Source organism: Lacerta agilis, chromosome 5, assembly GCF_009819535.1.
Source record: "Lacerta agilis isolate rLacAgi1 chromosome 5, rLacAgi1.pri, whole genome shotgun sequence".
In the NCBI taxonomy this organism is placed as follows: domain Eukaryota; kingdom Metazoa; phylum Chordata; class Lepidosauria; order Squamata; family Lacertidae; genus Lacerta; species Lacerta agilis.
In genome coordinates this window covers 28,598,269-28,624,464 of record NC_046316.1, presented here as the reverse complement: position 1 = coordinate 28,624,464, position 26,196 = coordinate 28,598,269, and the positions used below count along the sequence as shown (strand labels likewise).

General features: G+C 43.8%; 2 protein-coding genes across 4 annotated transcripts in view; one reads left to right on the top strand and one right to left on the bottom strand.

Moving 5' to 3' along the window:
* Positions 1 to 652: 652 nt before the first annotated feature.
* On the bottom strand, positions 653 to 24,977 carry ANAPC16 (anaphase promoting complex subunit 16). 3 transcript variants are annotated; one of them, XM_033149109.1, is made up of 4 exons: positions 24,877 to 24,977; positions 16,056 to 16,213; positions 2,616 to 2,690; positions 653 to 1,465 (listed from the first exon to the last, which is right to left on the bottom strand). In XM_033149109.1, the coding sequence occupies exons 2-4, from the start codon at positions 16,195 to 16,197 to the stop codon at positions 1,350 to 1,352; spliced, it is 333 nt and encodes a 110-aa protein (XP_033005000.1). In that variant the 5' UTR covers positions 16,198 to 16,213; positions 24,877 to 24,977; the 3' UTR covers positions 653 to 1,349. The 3 variants fall into 3 exon arrangements, with proteins under 3 accessions (XP_033005000.1, XP_033005001.1, XP_033005002.1); XM_033149110.1 differs by having other exon boundaries at positions 24,886 to 24,963; XM_033149111.1 differs by lacking the exon at positions 24,877 to 24,977 and adding an exon at positions 21,274 to 21,297.
* The window catches only part of ASCC1 (activating signal cointegrator 1 complex subunit 1), a 47,496-nt gene continuing 46,003 nt past the window's right edge, over positions 24,704 to 26,196 (top strand). The window contains exons 1-2 of the mRNA XM_033149108.1: positions 24,704 to 24,833; positions 25,798 to 25,926. Coding sequence (XP_033004999.1) covers positions 25,821 to 25,926 — 106 coding nt within the window. The 5' untranslated portion in view covers positions 24,704 to 24,833; positions 25,798 to 25,820. The remainder of the gene's footprint in view (positions 24,834 to 25,797; positions 25,927 to 26,196) is intronic.

Here is a 26,196-nt window from a genome sequence, read left to right as displayed (position 1 = left end):
ACATGAGTAGAATGTGTGCTTTTATTTAAAATGCATCTCTGGGTTATTTGTGGGGCATAGGAATTTGTTCATTCCCCCCCGCAAAAAAATATAGTCCGGCTCCCCACAAGGTCTGAGGGACAGAAGTTGTACAGGAGCTGTGTTTTTCTTACCAATCTTAAACCGATTATATTAAAGCCACAGCAGTCTTGTGATTAAAATCTGGTGCAAAATTGCAGCAGCAACTTCTGGGACCGCTGATTTTTGGTTTTGAGCACCCACTGCTTGCAAAGTTGTGGCTGCAGTATTACAGCAGTTCCTGCCTCCCACACTACACTGCCCGTGTAGGTGAAGCACTGCTAAAATACACAAAAACATTCCTGAATGTAATATATGACTCTGTCCTTAAAATTTGATAGAAACCAGGATACACAAAACCCAACCGTAAAACGTCTTCAACAAGCAAATAAATGCTTAAGATGAGATGCCGCTATTGTGCTTTGGCAGATACAGCAGGGGAACTCAGCCACTTGTCTCATAATCATCCTTATGGAGTAGATTTTTTTAAAGGTTTAAACATGGACAGCTGCTTTATAGAAGCTTGTGTTGGCACCAGTTGATTCCCGTTTTCCCGACTCCAGAGCCCTTGAAAAGAATACAGGAGCAGACACCATAGCAGTAGAAATAATTTAATTGCCAAGCAGACGGTTCAAGTGAATTGGAACAAAGGAGAGGACAGCCAACGCTGCTTTTCAGAGGCTTGCTCTGCATTTAACAGCAGTCATCTTCTGCCAATATTTCCACAGTCAGTTAAGAGACAGAAACAGCTGACAAAACGCAGACTCAGCAAAAACCAAGGAATCTAAATACAGGAAACAGTTAATGTTCTTCTGCCCTTCAAGTGATCCTATCCTATTGTTTTATCACATCCATCTTCAAAGGGACAGCTTAAGGCCAAAGCCTGTTGCCTTTTGACTCTGCCCTCCGGGAGTTTAACTTGAACAGTAACAAGGGTCCAATTACCCAGCCAACTTTCAGCACACATGCTCCAAGGTCAGCATAAAGGGTTGTAAGTTTAAATAGCCACCCCTTCCCTTTTGAGCAAACAGGTTCTTCTTCAAAAATGATTTTATCTCCTTAGTTACAGCAATCACACCCTCCTGAAACAAGCTGTTGAGTGAGGCTGCTGGAAAACCGAATAAGTTTTTTCTTTAATAAAACCTTGTGTGTCTGCAGTTTACTGGCTCTGGTAAGAGGCAGTCCAGTTATGGACCGTTCTTTACTACACTGCAGTCCAAGCAATGGAAAACAGCCAAGTGTTTTTAAAAGGGAAACGTGCAAGTGATTTATCTTTCCACATCAACAAACTTTCAACCCGATGCAGGAGTGAACCCCAGCAACTGTTCTATGGGTTTGTACCGCCATTCGTCTGCCTCCAGCTCTTCAACTAAACCAGCAAGTTTTTCCATCCGAGCAACCTGCTGATCTGCAACAGAAAATTTGACTGTGGTTAGCAATAAACTTTAAATTAAGCCTTTCAAATGAAACACATTAACAGCCATGAATAGTCTCTTGCCGCAGCCAATTCTTTCACTGATAACAAAAAAGTTGTCCCTCCCACACAAACTTCAGCAAGTTTGTTTCAATCTGCAACAAAATTTAAGTTTTGTTTTTATTTATATATGTATTGTAGATGTACATTCACCTGTGCCTGGAAAAAGCAGGATGAAAGGAAAGTGTGAATACCCCCCCTTTAGTTGTGGGAGACTCAATTCCTCAGGGGGTGCAGGAAAACTCTTAATGTCTTCAAAGAGGAAAACCCTTTTACGCCACTGAGCTACAGATTACAATTACAATAGCCTTCAATAAGTAAAGAAGGGTTGTTTATATAACCAGAATCTACTCCCAGGAAAAAAACACCAATAGAACTGCTTTTGCACAGTAAACTTGAAGATCTTAAAGGGAATCTGACTTCAGAACAGTCATCTAACTTTTAGTCCACTTGGATTGATTATTGCAACTGAAGGATTCTTGTCCAATCTGCTGGGCCACAGAATATGGCTGGAACAGTACATTATCTAGTTTCATACACAAAAAGTTAATCTAACCAGATAACACTTTGAACATTTTCCACAGAACTGCAATACAAAAATAATAATAAATATGTATCTGATAAGAGAGCTCTTGCATCTTGATGGCACTTCAGAAATACCAACTGATCTCTAATATACAATGTGAGCCAGGAAGGAGGAGAGGAGATCAAATTCAAACCAACTGACTCATGGGGCAGAGAGTGTTTTTTTTAACAGCAGCATTGCATCTCACAAGAGTACCTAGTATGAATGCAGCATTCACTTTGCTCCTCTTATGCATACAACATAGGACTAAGTAACAGAGGTTTCAAAACTTATCTCCAAGAACTAGACTGCATAAATAAATATTGCTTTTGCAATTCTATTATCTGAGATAACATTGGGTCAACAGGTTCACAAGGGATCAACTAGATTAAGATATTTTTTTAAAAAAAAACACACACTTGCAAACAGGGTCCCTTCTAACTCTACAATTCTATGATTATGGAACTTTTACTATAGATATATCCATTGACGATTCTTATATAAGTTGAGAGTACTTACCATGTTTCACTTGCTTTAATGTGGATGCAACCTGGTAGCTGAAAACGGATTCACATAGGAATCGCTCTGAGCCATCTGTAAATAGAAGGGGAAAGTAATTTAGTCTATGCTATACCTCCCTATATGTATATATGTGGGATGCGGGTGGCGCTGTGGGTTAAACAACAGAGCCTAGGACTTGTCGATCAGAAGGTTGGTGCGACGGGGTGAGCTCCCATTGCTCGGTCCCTGCTGCTGCCAACCTAGCAGTTCAAAAGCACGTCAAGGTGCAAGTAGATAAATAGGTACCACTCTGGTGGGAAGGTAAATGGTGTTTCCGTGCGCTGCTCTGGTTTGCCAGAAGCGGCTTAGTCATGCTGACCACATGACCCCGAGCTGTACGCCAGCTCCCTCTGCCAATAAAGCAAAATGAGCGCCGCAACCCCAGAGTCATCCGCGACTGGACCTAATGGTCAGGGGTCCCTTTACCTTTATGTCCATCTAACGGTGCCACTGGAAACAACCACCATTTCTTTTTGGACCAAGGATTCAAGCCAACCTGGGTTTAGACTCATGGAGTACAGAGATAGAAAATGGTTTTTGGTTTTGTTATCATTAATAGAAGAAAAGGGGGTGGGGAGTGACAATGAAACAACTGCCTGCAAGACTTCACAAAACTCTGCCTGATAGCAGAGGGAACGCTGGGGAAATCTTCTGCCTGAAATTGTGGAAAGCCACTGCCAGGCGATTACGCCAGACATAAGGAATCTATGGCCCTTCACATGTTTTTGTGCTCTGGATCCCATTAGCGCCAGCCAGGACAGCTGGGTCAGGTATGATGGGAGTTGGAGTCCAGCAGCAACTGGATGACCACTTTCCCCGGACAATACTGAGCAAGATCGACCACAGGCCTAATTCTTTATAAGGCACTTTGCTATGTTACTGCAGCCACGTTAAACAGAGACACTGGAATGCAAAATTTGAATCAGGGTGTGTCGTACAAATCGAGCAAGCCCCTCACCTTTGTTTTTCTCGTAAATGGCCTTGCTAGCTGTTCGGGACAAAAGGCATTATACAAATATAGTAAATAAATATTGCCTAGAAACTTGGACATTCCATTAACCATCACATAGAGTTAGCTCTGTCAGTACAGCATGAAACTCTTAATCTTCTTCTTTTTTATTGTGTTTTTTTATTAAATATTTTCTTGATTTACAAAAGTATGTGCAATGTCTCTCTCTCGTATTTTTTTCTATGTAACATTTTTACAAATCAGTTTCATTTGTTGAGACATTCGGAAGAAAAGGGGGAAGACGTGGACGGGGGGGGGGAGAGAAGATAGGTGGGGTGGGGTCGGGTGGCGATGTTTCTATTTTACTTAATATATGTAGGGTTTGGTGTTAGCGTTGCTTGTGCAGGTTCTTTGTTGTTCGCTTGTGTTCCTCTGGTGGTGAGAGGTTGGGGTTGGCCTCAGGGTCATGCGTTTGAGCCCCACACTGGGCAAGATTCCTGCATTACAGGGCGTTGGACTAGATGGCCCTCGTGGTCCCTTCCAACTCTAGAATTCTATGATATATCATGGCTAAATAGCTGCTGACTGATCTACCCTCCACAGATTTGCCTTTCCAAGCCATCACTACACCTCAGGGAAGCAAATCCTGCAAGTTAAGTTTTTAAGTTTTGTGAAGGAGTATGCTTTTGTCTGCCCCAAGTATAATAATGCCAATCATCTCCTTGGGTGACCTAGAGCTACGAGGGGGGAGGCAGGGACTGCTCTCTGTTCATAGGTTTTGTAAAACTCTATCACACCCCTCTAGTTCTTTAGGGAGAAAAATGACTAAAGAGTGTTTTGCAGATGCTTCAGCTTTTTTTAGTATCAGGATGCTCCCAATACCTTGATAAATTTGGTTGTTGTTTTTCTGTCCTTTTCTCAGCTCTACCATATCCTTTCTGAGATGGTTCCAAATGCAGCCACACCAAACTTTATATGAAGGAATTATGTATGACCTTGGCCAGTCTATTTTCAATCCCCTTCCCAACTATCCCTAGCACATAATTTGCCCTTTTCACCATCACGGCACCCTGTGGTGATGCTCCCAGTAGCAAGGGCTACCCATGTGAAGAAAAGAAGAATTAGCTCCTTAAGTGATATCTGGACTGAAAAAACAGATCAACTGAAGCACACATCTCCTCCTAACATCTATGGAACTGAAGTGCAGAAAACCTGTTCTTGACTAGCCTGTGTTACTATTGTTCGTTCTTTCTTTCTTTCTTTCTTTCTTTCTTTCTTTCTTGGCAGATGAACTCCAATTCAATTGCCTTAACATACAAAGAGATGAGGACTTTCAACTTTCAAAGAAAACAATTCTTTGGTTTTCTGGAAGTGTCACAAAGACAGTGGGATTTCAGTTAAGATTCAATAGCTCTTCAAAGCAGCTACAAGACTGAGCACCATGTCAGTGCCCAAAAGCAACTGTAGATGATTCTCAACCTAAGGCTTTAGGGGGGGGGGAGCCCATTCTCCCCAGGAATTGCTAATCTCAGGAGACTATAGGTGACTCATCCATAATGGCAACCTGAGCCTACCTGAGAGCAATGCAAAATGATAGCACAATACATGTTTAAGCATCTCAAGGTGCAATCTTAGCAGTGAATGGAAACAGTGGAAAAAGCAGCTCACATTGTAGAATGTTAATCAATATGAGCACGGGTACTTGTCAAGTACAGGAAATCCAACATCAAAAATAGGCCACTATGCAAATCCCTGGGACAAAACCTCTAAGACGTACCATGGCCACATCACTCATTGAAAAGAATGCATTAGCACCTCCCACCCTATGGGAACAATCTTCAGAGAGTAGTTAGCACTGGATGCCTCTAACTTGGAATTGCACAAGACCGCCAGCTTTCCTGCTCTGAAAGAAAGTCCACTCATCCCAGCAAACAGGGTTAGGAATGGGTTGCCAGTCATACAGAAGAGAAAAGAGGAACCACCATTTTGACTCCCCATGACCAACCATCATGTAGACTTCAGAGATTCTACTACAGAGTTTCAAGGGAGGAAAATGTATTAAACATGCCTTTGATGGTTTGTTTAGGTGGGGGCAGGAGGGGAAATGACTGCACTCTATATACAATGAAGGCAGTATAGAGTTATGACAGAATGGAGCTAGCGGAGCAAATGGCTATAAAGCAGACCACTAAAAATTATGGTTGGAGAGAAGAAGAAAGATTCCAGCTACCCGAAGTGTGAAGTTTGCACATAGTTTCCTCAGGAAGAGACTTCTTCATTGTGGAAAGGGACAGGTGTTTGGGAAGGGCTAGGGCAAGTGAGATTAGGTTTGCCAGACAGAGGAGGTTCCCCATGCCCATCTTAAACACAAAGAATCATAGAGTTGGGAGGCACTGCAAGGGTCGCCTAGTCCATGCCCCACACGAGGTTCGAATTCACAACCCTGAGATTAAGAGTCTCATGCTATTAGGCAAGAGTTCCAGATGAAGTTGGACGATTTTGAAAACTAAAACTGAAATCAGTCACTGTACACTTTTAGTGTACATTTTGAAATTAACATGCATCTGCAATCTGCACTTACAGGGACTTTGCTTTGCCTCACCATAGACATTTGTGTTTTCTCCCCTCTTCCTTGGAGGCACCCACAACTAGAACAAAGCAGGGATGTGTGCCCCCAAATAATTAACTGATGGGGGTACAGTTACTGCTTCATACTGGTGACCTGCTCAAACAGGGTAGTCAAGGTTTGGAGGAAATTTACACTTAGACAACACTGGTCAGTGACTGTGTGTGCAGACTGCTTCCAAAGGAGCCGCTTCTGCGCTCTTGGTTCTGTGGGTATTCATTGGCCTTATACACCTGGCTCACCCCTGCCCTGCAATTGCGGGATCTGAGAAATAATTTAGTACAGGGATTAATTACCTTAGTCACTCTAACCCATGCAAGGGCTGGTTGTTTTAACTGGAGGAACTTCAGGTCTGTTTTGAATCCTATACATCTCTTTATTCTGCTGACGATTACCCGAAGAGTTTGCCTTGTCGTTTCATGAATACTTGCAAAGCATGCAAAGGAGTTTCTAAGGCTTAATATTTAACATGCTACCAACATAGCCCCATCTGATGTGTCTGAATAGGATGTGTCAAGGGATCTGCTTTTCTCAAAGAAGACTATAAGCAGAGGGCCTGGGGAAGCAACCAACTGCAGGAGGTACCTGGAGAGGTCCGGGAGGGCCTTGGAATAAAGGACCTGGTCACAACATCGCATGCACAACAGTTGTCTGGTGGAGGAGAGGAGGGTTGTACTGGTTCCGTGGGGCAGCCTTCCACGATGCTGTGTACCTCGGAGAGGCAAAGCAAAGCAGCACTTCCAACATTTGATTTTGCAGATGTATTTTTGTGGGGTACATCCTTCCCCATAGTGTGAGAATTGTAAGTGAAAGTGAAATATCCAAATGATTGTTCTAAGTGATGACATGTTCTCACATACAGCTGACCCCCAGCACACAGCCCAAAGGAACTCAGCCACACCATTTTATGGTCGGTGTCTGAGCTGAGATAGATGATGCACTTAAGGCTGCAAAATGCACAGTCCAGCCAAAAGGACAAAAAGCCCTTTGAAGGGCAAACATCTTGCTTCTGCCAGACTGTACTTCTATAACTCATCTGAGTAAAGCTGCACAGGCATTAAAGTTTAGTGATGTATTATTAGCCACCTAGGTCATTGCTGAGCACAGTCCAAGCACAGTTAAGCACCTTTAAGTCTAATTGTTTTTGTGGGACCAGAAAGTGCTTAAGTTCTGCTGGATCACACCCACTATCTTTTATCTGTCCTGTCATTTCTAATACAGTGGTACCTCAGTTTATGAACACAATCCGTTCGGAAGTCCATTCTTAAACCAAAGTGTTCTTATTCTGATTCCAAAAAAAGTTCGCCAACCAGAACACCTTCTTCCGGTTTTGAAGTGTTTGTGTTCCAAATAGTTTGTGAACTAGGCTGTTCGTAGATCAAGATACCACTGTACAGTATAGGAGAAGTTTAAAGGTCTCAGTTAAGTGCAACTGACAAAGGCAGTACATGTTACCAGGCCAAAAAAAGCATTTTAACTCATTAAGCCAAGAGAACCACTTGGCGGGGGGGGGGGGGAATCAGTTTTAGTCGATCTTCTAAGATTCCTTTTCTTCTTTGAACATCTTACTTCCTGGATACTACAAGCCATTTTGCAATCTATGGCATTTATGTTTGTGCCGAATGATCTGTACTGAAACTCTCTTAAAAGCTAGATTTCTCCAGATAGGAAACAATGTGGAATTTTCCACATAATGTCTAGCGGCCGCAATGTGTAATCCTCCAGCCAGCACTGAATAGAAAATTATACTTTTCAAAGAAGTAAAATTTATTATTTTAAAACTGGACATATATACTAACTTGAAGGAGACGTGAGACGTTTGATCCAATGTGCACCCACCACGGCTCAGAGGTACATCACTGACAAAGGCGGACAAATGATGTTTATGTGTTGGAGCCTATAAACTTCTGAAGTGGTTTAGAGTCAGGGTCCAAAGAACTGGGTAGCTTTTCTAAAGGAGTGCTTTCAGCTTGTGCATCCGAAACAGCAGTTCTCCCAGTGGTTTCCAGAAACAAAGGGGAGTAGGGTGGCCAGGTGAAAAAAGATAACCAGGGCCCTGCATCTTTAATATTTAATACTGCATAGAAGAGAGAATTGCAGCTGGTGTAGCCAAGCTGAAAACGTCCTCCTTTGTGTAATTACTAAAGGTGCAGGAGCCCTGCTCTCTTTTCCCCGACTACCCTGCTGCAGGTTCTGCCTCCCACAAGCTTACACCACACATTGAGGAAGCGTATGAGAAGCACAAACACGGTCACTGATAAACAGCGAGTACTTCGCTCACTGGTAAAGGTAAAGGGACCCCTGACCATTAGGTCTAGTCGTGGACGACTCTGGGGTTGCAGCGCTCATCTCGCTTTATTGGCCGAGGGAGCCGGCATACAGCTTCCGGGTCATGTGGCCAGCATGACTAAGCCACTTCTGGCAAACCAGAGAAGCGCACGGAAATGCTGTTTACCTTCCCGCCGGAGTGGTACCTATTTATCTACTTGCACTTTGACATGCTTTTGAACTGCTAGGTTGGCAGGAGCAGGGACTGAACAACGGGAGCTCACCCTGTTGCGGGGATTCGAACCACCGACCTTCTGATCAGCAAGCCCTAGGCTCTGTGGTTTAACCCACAGCGCCACCCATGTCCCATTGGTACTGCTAGCCAATACAATGCATTCTTCCTCACAGGATCAGATCCGGGGCACATCAAGCAGAACGCACAGTAACCAGAGAGATAATTCTGATGCAACTTCCTGCATGGGGTGAATATTATCTCCATAAGTGCATGTTCTCCCGAAACTGGTGAACCTCAAAACAGTGCTATCAGCAGCAAGCCTACGAATGGGAAAGATGGTGCCTGCAAAAAAAATCGAACAGTACCTCTGTGGCCAACACCCTCTTTAAACTACTCACTCAACAACTCCTAATGAGCACCTAGCTGCAGCTTCTATCCATTATTTAAAGCTATTTATGCCCCACCTTTCAAAGAAACCTTCCCAGGGCAGCTATAAAAGAGCAAAACAAAAGAGAGGGGAAAATTATATGTAACAAAAGCAATGAAAATGTATGCAATAAAAGCAACAACAATAAAATCGAAATGAGCAGATGGCTCATTTGGAAGATCTGAAAGGTGTTTTCCTGGTACCAAAATGATACTGTACTAGAGGCCAGGCAAGCTTCCTTAAGTATTCCACTGGACCACTGATCAAGGAGGTGGAGCCCCCAAAACTCAGTGCTCTCCTGTCTCTCCCACCCCTAGATAACAATGGTGTGATAATAAACCAAGCAGTGTTGTTGCTATGTGGTGGAGCCAAAATGATCAACCTTTTTAAAAAAGGTAATAGAACAGACTGCGGAAACTATCGAGGCATCTCTTTATTAGCAAGGATCTTAGTAAACCGTATCCTAACTATATCTGAGGCTACCCTTCCTCAATCTCAAAATGGTTTTCGACCTTCTAGGGGGGCAGTGGACAAAATTTTCACTCCTTGACAGCTTCAAGAAAAATACAAAGAACAAAACCAACCCCCTGTATATGGCATTTATTGACCTAAGGCCTTCAACACTAAATCGTAATGCCCTTTGGACTGTCTTTCTGAAAATTGGCTGCCCAGATAAATTTGTGAACATCCTTCAGCTCCTCCATGATAATATGACAGCAACAATCACAGGTAACCATGGTTCTCAAAGTGAACCATTCAGTGGGATCAGGTATTAAACAGGGTTATGTTATTGCCCCAACTCTATTTATTATTTTCATTGCCATGATCCTGTTGTTGTTGTTCAGTTGTGTCCAACTCTTCGTGACCCCATGGACCAGAGCACGCCAGGCATGCCTATCTTTCACTGCCTCCCACAGTTTTGCCAAACTCATGCTAGTCGCTTCGAGAACACTGTCCAACCATCTCATCCTCTGTCGTCCCCTTCTCCTTGTGCCCTCCATCTTTCCCAACATCAGGGTCTTTTCTAGGGAGTCTTCTCTTCTCATGAGGTGGCCATGATCCTACACATTGTCAAAGGGAAACTCTTAACTGGGGTAAAAATCATATATTGAACAGATGAAAGCTCTTTAACCTGAGTCGGCTGAAAGCGAAGAGTACAGTTACTATAACTTCCGTCATAGAGCTTCAATATGCTGATGACAACGTGGTGTGTGCACACTCAGAGGCTGACCTCCAAATCATCCTAAATACCCGGTAGCTTCACAGAAGCTTACGAAAAGCCTGGCCTATTGCTCAACATCCCAAAAACCCAAGTGATGCACCAACAAGCACAAAACAACCCCTCTGCAGCGCCACAAATCCAACTCAATGGTGTAACATTGGAAAATGTTGATCACTTCTCCTACCTGAGCAGTTATTTTTCCACAAGGGCCGACATTGATGCCGAAATCCAGCATCGCCTGAACTCTGCAAGTGCAACTTTCTCCCAACTGAAGTGCAGAGTGTTTGAGGACCAGGACATTCGCAGGGAAACCAAAATGCTTCTTTACAAAGCTATTGTACTACCAACATTACTGTATGCTTGTGAAACATGGACCACTTATAAACGCCATCTCCCAACTTCTCAAAAGATTCCATCAATGGTGTCTCCGAAATTTTTTACCCATCACCTGGGATGACAGGCAAACTAATGCCAGTGTACTGGAAGAAGCAAAGATCACCAGTGTCAAAGCAATGATTCTTCAACATCAACTTTGTTGGACTGGTCATGTTGTGCGGATGCCTGATTATCGATTTCCAAAGCAACTACTCTATTCCAAACTTAAAAATGGAAAGTGTAATGCTGACGGTAAACAAAAGAGGTTTAAAGACTCTCTCAAGGCAAATCTAAGAAAAATGTAGTATAAACATTGACAATTGGGAAGGGAAACACTGGCCTGTGAGTGCTCCAGTTGGAGAACAGCCTTCACCAAAGGTGTCAAGGTGTCTAACTCAGGACAAAAGGGAGAAATGTGCTAAGAAGAAGGCACGTTTGGCAAACCCTCACCATAATCAACTCCCACCCAGAAACTTATGTTCCCACTGTGGAAGGATGTGTGGATCGAGAATTGGCCTCCACAGCCACTTACAGACTCACTGTTAAGACCATGTTCATTGAAGACAATCTTACTCGGCTACAAGTGATCACCAAAGAAGAAGAAGGAGCGGAGAAAATCAGTAGGGAGGCCTGCTGAAAAAATAACCAGCAGATGCCAGCAATGATCCAACTAAACATGGGGGAAAGTGTCTTGGGGTATGTGTACATCGGACACCAATCTGCATGCTGGACCCTGCTGTCTATGCCCCTGTCACTCTGATGAGTGGAACAGTGACTTCAAGTCTCCTAAGAATCCATAAGCATGGAATTCAAGCGAGGCGTCTTCCTTCTCCATCCATATCCCTAACAAAATTGGATCTTTTGTGGGCTGCAGGTGGCTATATCTGGATTGCCAGGGGATTATAACTTCTGTTTGGGTGCTTGGGGGAGCCCTGGAACTTGCGACTGAAGGTGTCAGTTGCTGTCTCCCTAACCTGTGAACCATGGAGTCCTTCACGTACAAGGAAGGCACTGCAGGCTCTTTCAAGCAGCATATTTCTCCAGAGTGGGTGTGGCCGTCTACTATGTTCCATAGTATAAGCATGCTAACGCTGCCAGGTTAGATGACTGCAATGCGTTATATGTGGGGCTGCCTCTGAAGAAGGTTCGGAAACTTCAGCTGGTGCAGAATTCAATGCCCAGGTTGCTCGCCAGGGCAAGATGCTTTGAGCATATTACACCGATCCTGGCCCAACTGCACTGGCTGCCCATTAAGTTTCCGGGCCCATTTCAAAGTGCTGGTTTTGACCTATAAAGCCTTAAATGGATCAGGACTACAATACCTCAAGGACTGCCTCTCCCCATATGAACTGACCCAGACCCAGTGATGGTTTTATTTTATTTTATACCACCCATCTGATCATCATCTCAGGTCCTTCTTCGTTAGCCTCTTCCACGAGAGGTCCGGAGGATGGCAACACAAGAACGGTCCTTTTCTGTGGTGGCTCCCTGTTTGTGAATGTTCTCCCCCAGGGAGGCTTGCCTGGCACCTTTGTTACATATCTTTACGCACCAGGCAGAAGCATTCCTTTTGTCCCAGCCCTTTTGATAATTAAACAATAAATGGCCTTTTAAACTGTGTGTGAGGTGTAGGTCTGCAAATGGTTGATTATTTCAACCAAATGCCTGATGGAGAGGTAGAAAACACTACCGAGAGACAAAAATCGAAACTTTGATGGGGGCGGGGATGCTAAGATACTCTGATGCAAGTGAATGATCACAAGGCTAGAAATGCATATTAAAATTCATGAAATATGATGCAGAACACTATGGGTTTTTTTTCACCAACTTGCAGCCAATCTTACTGTATGCTCTTTGAAGAATCAAAATTCAGTTTCTAGTCTAGTATCCCCTCAGAAAGGTATATTACAATCTGAGACCCTTGCTTTAGGGCATGATGAGGCCGTGGTAAGGAACCTGTGGCCCTCCGAATGCTGTTGGACTCCAACTCCCATCAGCCTCAGCTGGCATAGCCAATGGTCAGGGATGAGGAGAACTGTAGTCCATCAACATCTGGAGGGCCAGAAGCTCCACGTCTTTGCCCAACAGGCTGCCAGACTTGACAAATGGAAGGAATTGGCCTACCTGAATAAGAAAGCCCTGTAAGCAATTCTAGGCAAGGCTGATTTATCATTATGTTATCAGAAAAACATTATTAAATTATTAGAAATCTTTCCTCCAGCTACGATAATCTTTTACTGCTGTAGTCATGAGACAAGGAAGCGGGTGGTGGAGGCAATTGCTTTGGAGATATTGAGTGTTCCTAATTGTGGTGGAGCCATACAATCCATTTAGTCTTAAGTCTCACCAACTATCACCCCCCCACACACACACTTTCCCAGTACTATTTGCAACAAAGTGGGGGGAAGGATAATGGGTGACTTTCAGTGTAGCAAGTGATTTTTTTTTTACTTCTCTTAAATATATGAAGTGGCCAAGGAGTCTTATTTCTTCTTTCGTGGAGAAAAAAGCCTCACTAGACATTCTCTCCCAGGCACATGCCCAGTAACACAAAAATACTTCAATATTTTAATTGGTTCTAGGGGCTCATTAAGCTTGAGGACAAGCATTTAATCTTAATTAATCCAACAGTTTGGCATACAGATGCTAATATGTATACATATTAATTAGGGCTGTGACACAGTATATAATTAGTGCAACATGGCAAGTATTCATGCAAAGTGATGGCATGATCTACAGAGTACAGTGATACCTCTGGTTATGTACTTAATTTGTTCCGGAGAACGAATGAGAGCCAGTGTGGTGTAGTGGTTAAGAGTGGTAGACTCGTAATCTGGGGAACCGGGTTGCCATCTCCACTCCCCCACATGCAGCTGCTGGGTGACCATGGGCTAGTCACACTTCTCTGAAGTCTCTCAGCCCCACTCACCTCACAGAGTGTTTGTTGTGGGGGAGGAAGGGAAAGGAGAATGTTAGCCGCTTTGAGACTCCTTCGGGTAGTGAAAAACAGGGTATCAAATCCAAACTCCTCCTCCTCCTCTTCTTCTTCTTCTTCTTCTTCTTCTTCTTCTTCTTCTTCTTCTTCTTCTTCTTCCGGAGGTCTGTTCTTAACCTGAAACTGTTCTTAACCTGAAGCACCACTTTAGCTAATGGGACCTCCCGCTGCCGCTGCGCCACCAGAGCACTATTTCTGTTCTTATCTTGAAGCAAAGTTCTTAACCTAAAGCGTTATTTCTGGGTTAGCGGAGTATGTAACCTGAAGTGTATGTAACCTGAAGCATACGTAACCCGAGGTACCACTGTACAATGCTCTTCCCTCCCCACACCAAACTCTGCATATAAAACTCAAATGAAATGCAACTACCTCTCAAGAAAGGAAACAGCAACTATACCCACCCATCCTGCCATGTCTTATAAAGGAAGAGCTCCATCCTAATTTCTGTTTTTTTTTTTTAAAAAAATAATGCCTACCATTCTTGGATGGAGAAGTGTTTCCAAAGCTTTTTTTTTTTTTTTTTTTTTGGCGATGAGCAAGTCCCCATGCTTATGCCTTGTGTTGTTTCAATATGTTAGTTTTTAGTCTTGAAATGCCTATGGGGAAAATATTCATTCTTTCAGCAAAAAGACCTAGGATGCGTGAGTCTGGAAACTGCCGCCAATTGCAAACCTTAAGGACACATCAAATTCAAGTCCCACAGCTGAACGGTGCATCCTATTCCTGCTATCGGTAAGACTTGTGAGCCACCTGTTATAGGGAAGACAGCTTGTAAAAGCAGATCATGCCATACCCAGATATGGCAATTGGATAAATAAGCATATACTTCATTCTTGCTATGCATGGGAGTAATTGTACAATTCAGTTCCATTCCTACTCCTAAAATGTAAATGTAAGGAGGATCCATCCTTTCTTGCTGTCATACTGTTAACTGTCCTGAGCTGTTGGGGGAAATGGCTAACGCTATCCTAATAAATATAATCTATACAGAAACTTTACATATACTAGCAATCTATTGCTTTCACGGATTAAGAGTCATACAGGTTAGTATAAAGCTACCTAGAATTCAATATCTTGCTCTGGCAGCAGAACCCAGGGCAGCTTTATTCTGACCGGTATGTATTTGCATTGCTAAGTAGTAGCTACTGCCTCAGATCTTAATGAACAGGCCATCATCCATCAAGCTTGAGCAACTGTACTGACAGCATAGCATGCTGGCCAAGAGATCTAAGCCACTGAAATAAAGTCTGCGTTTCAGTCAAAAGGCAAAGTGCCCTTACAAGAGTCTAAGGGCTACTTGGGACTCTGTAAAGGTGGGGGAATGAAATGCTTTTGCTTCTTCCTGCTTGAACTCAAGGTTTAAGCAGGGAGAAGATGGGTAAGTGTAAGCAAGAGGAGGAGAAAAATCCAAGAACTGTCAAGGCAAAATAGGAACATATGGGGAGAGTGCTGATGCACTCCAGTCCTGCTTGTAGTCTTCCTGTAAGATATCCGGTTGGCCACCGTAAGAATAGGAGGCTGGATTAAATGGGGCTTTGACCTGATTCAGCTGTGCTCTTATGATGTCCTTAAGCATGTCTGGAGATCTATTACTGATAGGATTGCCAGATGCTAACCTAAAAACTTTGCTTGTCTGTTTAAGTGCTTGGAGATGCTGCAGCCTCCGACTTTACCCCTTTGGCTTATCTTGCCTGCTGCAGAGCACAACTAGTCCTGTTTGATGCAGAAGGCAGGACAGAAAGATGGGTCAAGCATTAACTGAGTAGAAGGTGCTGTGGTTGCATGCTCTCCTTTATGAGCCCAGAGGCTCTGAGACAAGCAGTCTCCTGGCTAATACCGGGCAGCTCCTAAGTATCCAAACGGACTCTATAATTAACTGCAGCGAATCCTGAAACAAGGGTGCAAATCATACATCACGGACATTCCAAAGCCCAATAGATCAGATCAGCAATGCAATATCAGCAGTGTGGTGCCTGGAATCAATATAGCTTACTGGGCAAACAACTCCATCCAACTGTGCAAGTTGAACAGATGCAAAGGGATAACAAAAGTAGCACAAGGTCCACTAAAATGCACACTGCACAGGGCAATCCTGAGCAGGTTTACTCAGAAGTAAAGTCCCCCCAGGTTCATTGGGGCTCACTCCCTGGAAAGCAGCGTAAGTTGAGAGCCCGTATGCCACACACAAAACTGTTTTACCGCTACTACCTCCACAGGCACAAGGGTGAAAATTTACGTGATGTTTAGCAGTGCCCCTTTTACTGCCTTGACGCAAAAGGAGGAGATATGCAGAGCAGTTACCTTCTAACATTTCGCCAGCTCCTTTGGGGTACGTAAAGAGAGCTTTTCTTGGTGTGGCAAGGTCCGAGACGCTGAACCCAGACCCAGTTATGGAACTTCCGCTAACTCCACCAGCCGAAGACGATGACGAAGAGGCAGCCATTTTGCTCAGTCTGAACCTAAAGGCAAGAGAAAGGAAGAGATGAAAACCAAGTGCTTCAAGTATATGTACCATCTTGATTGCTTTCCTCTTGTGCTGCTGTTTACATTATGTGCGGCTATCAGTGGAGGGAATGTAGCAGCACACTGCTGAGTTAACTGGGGGGAAACAGCATTTTGTTCACACATTGATAATTGGGGAATATATTCAAATTAATGGGGGACTTGGCTTGAGGTAATGTTCTGTTTGTTTTAGCAAGGGAAGAGTGTAACTCAAGTGGCCAGGCTAGTACAGTCGTACTTCGGGTTACGTACGCTTCGGGTTACGTACTTTTCGGGTTACATACTCCCATAACCCGGAAGTGTAACCCGCCGTGTGCACGCTCTGCGCACTTTGCGCCTGCGCAAAACACGTTTGGGTTACGTACAGCGACCCAGAACCAATTAAGTATGTAACCCGAGGTACAACTGTACCAGGTTCTGGTCAAAAGGTTTAGCCCTGCTTCCTAGCCTGGAAGGAAGGTCAACGTATTTATTCCAGACCCATGTCTCAAATTAAATTGCAAACCTGCTTCCAAGCAAACCCACAAAATCTAGGTGCCTGTGATTATGAGAACAGTGACAGAAAAACAAATTTCAGAGACTGCCATCCTAACCTAAAACAAATCTTCTTAAGCATATCTGAAGAAGTGTGCATGCACATAAAAGCTTATACCCAGAACAAACTTAGTTGGTGTCTAAGGTGCTACTGGACTATTTTTTAATTTTTAATTTCTTCTTAAACATAGTAATCTCTATTATTATCGATGGGGCCTGCTTCTAAGTCTGTGTATTTAGGATTGCAAGCTGTGAAAACAGATCACACAATCACAATATAGCTGTGTGCCTTTGAGCTAGAATTGGCAACTTTTTAATTCCCCCACCAGACCATACTATTGAAACATATCAAGATTCAAAGGGAGCACAGTGTAAATCCGCCTCCCACAATTTAGCTAGTTTACATAACTCAATAGATCAAAGCTGGAGGCTGTGCTACACATCTTCTGTGACCCAGCACAAAGTCTGAGCTAAGACAGCAGTATGATTTGAAAAGGATTAACCTGCTGAAAGCTTAATTTATACTCATTACACTCAACACAGCTAATGCCGATTGTTAAATATAAACGATAACAGAGAGGCATGGCAGTTTACATATCAGCTGCATGAATTCACACAATTTCAGACACCACAGAGACCTTTGTACCAGGAAAGGTTTTAACCAAAGTTATGTCCCTAATAGCCAGATTCCATGTAGCTTAGGTAGTGATGCAAGTTCCTTCCAATCTGATGGGACACCATGCTGACAGAAATGATTATTTTCTCCAGTGCAGACTGTGGCCTAACATCCCAAGGATGAGACACTGAGAACAGGTTAAAGAAGGGGTCCTCAAACTAAGGCCCAGGGGCCGGGTGCGGTCCAATCGCCTTCTCAATCCGGCCCGTGGACGGTCCGTGAATCAGCGTGTTTTTACACAAGTAGAATGTGTCCTTTTATTTAAAATGCATCTCTGGGTTATTTGTGGGGCATAGGAAATCGTTCATTCCCCCCCCCCCAAATATAGTCCGCCCCCCCCCACAAGGTCTGAGGGACAGTGGACTGGCCCATGGCTGAAAAAGTTTGCTGACACCTGGGTTAAAGCACCGTTCATTCAAAGAAATAGTTTTAATGAAGTGCTGCAGGGCTTTAAAACCCAGACAGTTCTCATCAAGTCAGGCATTCAGAGCAAAATGCGACTGCATGTTCCACACCACCCACCTCCACCCAGCAACTCTGAGTAACCCACATAGTATGGCTCCAGGCAGAAGTGCAACTGCTGGACCTCTCGACAGAAAATGTGGGCAAGCCTGCCATCAAAGAAAATGCTGGGCATGTTGCAGTGTGCTTGGCACTATGTACAATTAACCAAAGGCTGGCAAGGAGAAAAGGGCTCAATTATACGTGGTGTGTGTGTGTGTGTGTGTGTAAATGGGATTGCTGCAGAATTTTGAAAATCAAAATACAGTCCTACCTCATGCTACGGATGCTTCACATTACGTGTTTTCGGGTTGCAGACCGCAGCAAACCCGGAAGTACCGGAACGGGTTACTTTCAGGTTTCACCGCTCGCGCCTGCGCAGAAGCGCTAAATCGCACTTTGTGCATGTGCAGAAGTGCCAAATCGCACCTGCGCAGAGGCAGAGCTTCAGGATGCAAACGCTGAGGGTTGCGGACATGCCTCCGTCACGGATTACGTCTGCAACCTGAGGTTCCACTGTAGATTTGTCTAAGTTACAAACACTGTCAAGTAGAAAAATATCCAGCTGGGTATTCTGCTTTTCTTTTTCTAAAAAAAAGAGAGAGTCTACAGAAATCAAACAGTTTAACCGTGGGACCCAGGTTTCTTTAAACCCATTAGGAATTAAGAGGTAGAAGATGAATATATAAAACTTGAATCTGCATCTTCAGGACAAACAAAAAACGCTACAGATGCTCGTTCTCAGGAATGCATAAGAATATTTGGACCACAAGCAGCCATGGCAACATCCCCAACTTTCAAGTCTTGACTATTCTTCACCTTTTGCCACAATACATATGTATACTGCTCCATTTGCTCGCAACATGCTTGCTCTTAGAAACAAAACGCAATTCAAACTTTCACCACTGGGTGGCAGCCAGAATGCAAAAACTCAAACTTTGGAGTTTTGTGGCACCTCAAAGGCCAAGGTCAATTTCATACATTTCATTATATTATTTGCATTTATTTACTTAATAAAACGCATACACTGCTCGAATGTAGGAAAAAAACCTCAAAGCAGTTTACAAAGCCCAGAGAAGTTTCCATGAATCTTCCAGGGGTCCAGGACGCATTAGGTTCACATGCTCTTAACTTCACTGTTAGAATATTAGGTGTTCCTAGACAGGAACTTGGTATTGTGATCAAGAACAGATTGAAATCATTATAAAAGATCACAAATAATGAGCTTTAACATGCAAAACACACCTGAGCCAAGTGCTCACAGCTTTTCCAGCTGCCGCTTGGGTGTGTTTTGCAGGCAAAAAGCTGTGCATTATATAGATGGGTGCCATTTTTTAGAGATGCCATACACATTTATTTTGCATTCCAGATACCAGTTCTCAAGTGCAGAAAGTAACAAAAGAATTGGCCCTAAGATGCCACAGGATTCTTTTCCACTATCAGAGGCTAACAAAGATGGGTAATGTTCTGAATTGGTTACCAAACACCTTGTGGAATCAGATAGCAGGAAGAGGAACTGGATATGACAAGTTAAATGCCATGCAGTGGACTTCTCCCACTGCTTCTTTCCTTTTGGGTCAGCCACCTGTTCAAGGACAGATGGACACAATCTCACCTCCAGAATGAATGTTATTAGAATATGCAAAAGGAAAACCAGAAAAGAGCCATTTTTACTTATAATGGGGAAAGCCTAGTCAACACAAGCTCTTCATATAGCTTAGAAATACAGTAAGTGTAAAACCCAATCTAAGCATTGCTCGTGAATAAATGAAACATTTTTTCAGACCCCTCCCCCTAACAAAAACACTATTAGATCTACAATGCCACCTCTTCACATTTCCTGTATTAACATGGGCTGGAGAGGACAGGTCTTAAAGCTGTTTCAATTACCTTCCCCAGTTGAAGTCCTTATTGTTATATAAAATCTTTTAAAAGTAAGATACAAAACCTTTAGGTTGTTTTGTGGAGCCAGCTATCTTACAGTATTAACTACTCCCACAACCTAAAGAAAATGCTCTTTTAAGCTGTTAATGTAGATAATTAAAAACAAACAAACCCTACAACACACACAACACAGTTAAAGCAATTGCTGTCTGTTTAGTCACTGAATACCTACTGTTTTTATTATCCATTCCAGATCTACCACAATTATGTACAGCATCTTCCTTCCTCTTTTATGAGCCATGCAGCCCATTTCACATTTGTAAATCACCATACTCCAATGGCTACCTGATCAATGGCTCAGCATGGTACCCAAGCATTTGCTGGAGGAAATACATCTTCCAAAAGCTGGCCACAGTGGGAGCAGTAAATTAATCCAATCAAGGATGGCTTTTTGTGAGCTTGTATTTCCCTATGTTGTCCTAGCTAGTATAAGCCAACAAAGCTATCAATTCTGAGGTACACAGGAGTCACTGGATGGCCTATAACCCAGACAGGGGTATTCTAGCTTTCTTTTTAAAAGACTTCAGTGTCTCCTCTGCAACAGGATAGAAAATATTGGGAAAACCGGTTCACTGATTTTGAAATAGACAAAGGAAAAAAATCTAGTAAAACTAGAATCTCTCTAAGTAGTAAGCATGAAGATTCAAGTAGCTATCCTTTGGACTGTAAATGTATGCTCTCTCTCTCTGAAAGGTCCTGGGCATTTCAAGTATTCCTCTGCTGCTATGCAAACCCATACCCCATACCTCTTTCTATCCCATATGGCCACAGACACAGGTTAATAACCTGAAATGTGCTTGCATCAATTAAGTTCCGGTTAGAATCACAGCTACTGAATATTCATAAAAGACACTTTTGGGAGTCTTTATGAAAGCAAGTTCAAAAAGAGTAGCGATGTAGTGTTAGTCTGTTGTGACAAAAGAAAAAAAAACCCACACACCTCAAGGTGTTTGCAGCACCTTAAAGACTAACGAATGTATTGCTGCACAAACCATGCTAACCTATGCACATCTGCTAGAAAGCAATTCCCATTTAAATCAGCAGGACTTACTTCCAATTAATGATGCACAGAATTGTACTGTTAATCTCCTTACCCCTGTAAGGCAACATGTGGCTTCATGCAATTTGTGGTCAGAGAAATCCCACAAAATACAAGAGGATATGTAATATAATAGTGTAATGAAGGCATGCACAGCAAGTCCTGAACTTGGGGTGGAAACTCAGTCCATGGGCGCCACTGCCACACTCTGAGCAAACGAAGGAACTGCAGAGAAAACAACCAGGAAGCCACAAGTGCATCCAAGTGAATCATGCGGCACTTCACAACCTATGAAAACGCCCCAGTCAGACTTGCTGTCTCACCTAAGCCACTAGAAGACTCTTGCTGTTGCTCTCTGCCCTTCAAGCAAACATGGTCAGAAGGAAATCAAGTAATCTACAGCAGAGAGACATTAGAACTGGAACAAATGCAAAAGAATCAATAGGTTAAAAATAGATGTGACATTATACATGCCTTTAGCCTTGTGGGGGTTGTATGGGGTGTTAGGGGAGGAGTACGTCTGGTGGGGGGCACACTGTGCTCCTGCTGGGGCAGTATGTCCTCCTTTGGTCCCCACTCTGCACTCAGCTCTCATCTGTGGCTCCTAGAAGCTGTCAGCATGCGACAGCGGCCACACACCCATCTAGCTCTTCCTCACATTGACTATTTTTTTTAAAACCAACCAGCCATGTAAGGGCTAAAAACATGAAAAATGTCACATCTAGTTTGGTGCTTTGAGTGATATCCCATTGCCTATATGAGATATGAAATAAACGGCTGTAACATGAGGCATTTCCCAGAAACAGAACCAACATAGGACTAGTTGGAGGGGTGTGTCCCCACAAATATGTTGCTAAAGTTCTCAGGACTACCAGCTACCTTCATACTGTACCTCTTCAGTCTTTGAACAAACCTCCTCATAGCCTCAACGGGGGCTTCAGTGTCCACCAGAGATGGCATAACATGTCTGAAGCTAGTAGGGCCGGCCATCAGTGTTTCCCCATATCACTGAGCCAGGCATAGATATACGGGCACCTTTGTGGGGTCACAATTGGGAGAGGACATAAAAAACACAAAACAATTAGGAGAGGACCACTCATCATGCTACGTAGATGTAGGCCAGTGAACAAGACCTATTACTATGTTGGTTCATTCCAATGTGTAGTAACTACTTTCTGTTAGTGGATGTAGGTAGCTAATTGCCTCACAAATTTTGAGCTACCCGTAGGTGTTGGCAGGTTTAAAGAACAGATTTAAAGACACAAACCTAACCAATTTCTGCATCCTATTGTTAAAAAATAAATTGTTTCTCCCACACCAGCCCCACAACACACTTTTCCCTTACTTTGTGGCCAAGGGCTCAAAACCACTGGAAGAGATCAACAATGGATTGGCTTGCATGTTATTAAACTATGGCCTAGTGGGACCACACAGGTTTGTGGGCTCAGGGAGAGGACCCTACAGCCACGCTGCTCATCCCTGATCTTCGGTTACAGCTTGTGGTTCATGACAAGAGAGCTTAAACATGAGCCCCAGTCTGGATGTGAGCAAAATGGCTTTCCAAGAGCCCATACACCTGTTTCCTCTAAGCCATAGTTTGGCACAAAATGATGTGCAAATCAGGTCAGTTTAATGAAATAATGAGGGAGGGTACCATCTAAAAGAGGCAAGAAGGGTGAAAGTTAGGCAGAACGAAATCTGTATCTTTAAATTGTGTCCTGACATGGAACTGCAAGACATTTTGCAGAGAACTTTTAACTCAACGTTAGTGGCTATCGTGGGGAAAGAAGTTTTCAGATAGTGAAACAAGAATCACTTTAGCTCTGTTTAGGTGTCCAGCTGTACAAAATACAGTGGTACCTCTGGATGCGAACGGGATCTGTTCCGGAGCCCCATTCGCATCATGAGCAGTCCGCAACTTGAAGCGCTGTGTCTGCGCATGTGCGCGACGTGATTCGGCACTTCTGCACATGACATCATTTGATGCATCTGCGCATGCGTGAACCGCCACCTGGAAGTAACCTGTTCCGGTACTTCCGGGTTCGGCACGTTCGTATTCCGTGACGAACGCAACATGCAGCATTCGCAACACTAGGTACGACTGTATGTAGAAGTCACTAGGCCACCCCCAACACACCTGCATGTACCAGCCCCACACTCTCCACTCCCAACCATGCCACATTCAGCACAAAAGTCTGAAGGGAGATCCTAAGCATATTCAACGTAACATACCGTACTTAAAAACCTCTCCACAATCATGAATTCTGATAACACAAGTTATGATCACAAGGAGGCTGCATTCAGCTCAACATGCATTCAGTGGCAGGGGTGGGAGCTAATGCAGACGGGTGGATGGGTTGAGTTTGCGCCCCCATGCATTCAGCTGAATAGAACTTTTCTGAACACACTTTCCTTGTCACCTGATTACATGCATGGGTGTTGCTAAGGGGGGAGCAGCTGCCCCCCTGAAATCAAGTACAGTAAATCAATAAAAATACTTAACTAACTGAGGTTCTGTGCTCTAATATAAAGCCTGCCCCCCAACATAAATCCTGGGCTGGCTATGCCCATGATGACAAGTGCCATATTGAGACGACAAAGTCAGCAAGTGGAAGAGGTGCTGTACTATTGGAGTAACCCACCCAACTGAATTCTTGTACCTTCAAGAATGACTTCCACTGAAACTCACTGGGGAATTCATCATCTTATTAAAAGCGCTCTACATTTTTGAGTACCATCTAGAGGGTTTTCTTTTCAACCATGCACTGACACACATGCACTGAAACAGTTTCCAGGTGCCCACGTAGACATGATAAGCTACCAAAAGACAGTCATGTGGCTACCTTTAGGCTGCAGTGGTATCTCGGCTGGTTTGCAAGAAAAAAGCCACCCACTTGCACAAGCACTTATAACATATGGACAAGCAGGGGTTCACTTCTTGACATGACAGATACAAGCGCACAGACATTCTGTTTAGCTAGTTCGTTAATTGAACTGTCTGCTATGTATAGAATGTGACCTTCACAGAACTACTGCAAGAATAAATCAATATCTATGTACATCTTTTGGTTTGCCTGGCTGACTGATCCCAGCCCCAGTGAATTCTTTTTACTCTCAGTTGGGCTAGCTTCCCAGTTGCCTTGTGACTTGTCGCTGTTCTTTGCGATGATAATTACCTCCTATCATGAGGGCAATAAAGCAGGACAGACATTTTATTTACTATATTCTGGGTCACTGCAAGTGTCAACTGTAAGCCACTCATATATTTTCTATTTGAATACAAAATGCTGGAAGGTGAGGAGAGGGAGGTGATGGAACCACGGCCAGCTATGTGCTTTAAGCAGCCTTTTTCCTTTATTTTCCGAAGATCTACAAACTTGGTCCTGTGCACCGACTTCAAGAACGGTAAAATTAGCCCAACTTTTTATACACGCCTGTAAAACGTCTGCCTGCCCCGCAGATCTGGCAACCAAACATTTCCCCTCTTAATTCGAGCAGCAGGATCCTATGCGGGCCTACTCAGAAGGGAACCCTCGCTGTGTCCAATGGGGCGTGCTCTTAAGTGCGACGCGACCAAGGCCCACTAAGCTCGGAGGACCGTTTCCCCAAGTAAACATGCACGGAAAACAAGGGCGGCAGCCTGTCCAGAAAGCAACGTGAGAACCGCGGAACTCACCGCGGCGTTACATCCCGCCGACTTATGACTTTCAAATGCCCACTGCGCTTGCGCCGTGGCAGGCAACCGAATCGAAAGACGCATGCGCGAAGCCACCCTGCCAATAGGAGGTGATACCAGGCCGAACAACCGCGGCCTTTTGTTACTCGCCCGTTGGCCTCCCGGTGACCAGCCACGGCCGCTTTAGTGTGCCCCACGGCACCCCCGGTAAGTAACACGGCAGAGTCTCCCCTCCTTATCTCGTCCTTACCTCGCTTACCCTCAGCCGCCCTCAACTTCACTTACGAGAGCCGTACCGGGATGACGTCGGCGAGTAAGACGTGAGCGCGCCTGGGAGGCTCGCGGGCACGAGCACGCCCTGAATACGTATAGCGCCGCTTGCGGAGGCGGGGGCCTCCTCCTCCTCCTCCTCCCTCTGGCCGTTGGGTGCCATGACAACGGGAGAAGGACCAGGGAGAGCGCTGAAGCCTCGAAGGCAGGCCGCAGCCCCCCAGAAGTTTATGAAATTAAATTAAAGGGGAGGGAAATACGGACATATTATTTGATGCCATCTTAAAAAAAAGTTCGTTGTTTAGCACTGAGTTGTTTAGCATTGAGATGCAGGTTAAACAAACAAACAAACTAGTATTTGAGGCATTAACCCATTTGCAAGAAAAAAGCCACCCACTTGCACAAGCACTTATAACATATGGACAAAAAGCCCTGTTTAGGGAAGTTTTTAAACTGTGATATTTTAAATATATTTTAATGTTTGGTGGAAGCCACCCAGAGTGGCTGGGGAAACCCAGCCAGATGGGCAGGGTACAAATAATAAATTATTATTATTATTATTATTATTATTATTATTATTATTATTATTATTTCAGCATCTGCCAGTCTGCCAGTTTAATGGGAGGTTCTGTTTAGATAACATAGTAAAGGCTGCAGTCCTAACCATGTTAACATGGAAGTAAGTCCCATTGGACACAGTTGGATTCACTCCCAAGTAAACATGTATAGAATTGCGCTGTTGTACTAGTATACATGTGGGAGGCAGTGGAAGACAGGAGTGCCTGGCGTGATCTGGTCCATGGGGTCACGAAGAGTCGGACACGACTAAATGACTAAACAACAACAAAACAACAACTAGTGTACATCCACTCAGAAGTAAGTCCTGTTGAATTCCACTTAGTCTTTCAGCAAAAGGAAAGCACAATGGAAGTTCTGCGGCCACCACTGATAAGAATTGGAGGACGTGTTTACAGGAAAAATCATAATCGAGAACAGCCCCACCAGCATGAAGAGGAAGATTTCTATGCAGGTATGATAAGAATCCACAGAGTTCCATTTCATGAGACTATGATATTAAACTGATCTTGGCATTAGGACTTGGACAGAAGTATTGAAATGGACCATGATTCTCAAGAAAATGCCAACACCCATGCTGTCTGTATGGACTCAGTACAATAAAGAAACAGACACTCAAGATGACAGAGAGTGGGTCTCAAAATTCTCAACCTATTTGTTTAATACCGGTGAGAGAATGTATTGAAATATATGGATTAAAGGACAATATTATACTTAGAGTAAT

Excerpts from the sequence above, each read along its gene's own strand:
- ANAPC16 (XM_033149109.1), bottom strand. The coding sequence starts at position 16,197 with ATGGCTGCCTCTTCGTCATCGTCTTCGGCTGGTGGAGTTAGCGGAAGT. Across the intron at positions 2,691-16,055 it reads AGCTGGCGAAATGTTAGAAG|ATGGCTCAGAGCGATTCCTA; the intron begins GTAACTGCTCTG and ends TTCTATTTACAG. Across the intron at positions 1,466-2,615 it reads ATTAAAGCAAGTGAAACATG|ATCAGCAGGTTGCTCGGATG; the intron begins GTAAGTACTCTC and ends TTTCTGTTGCAG.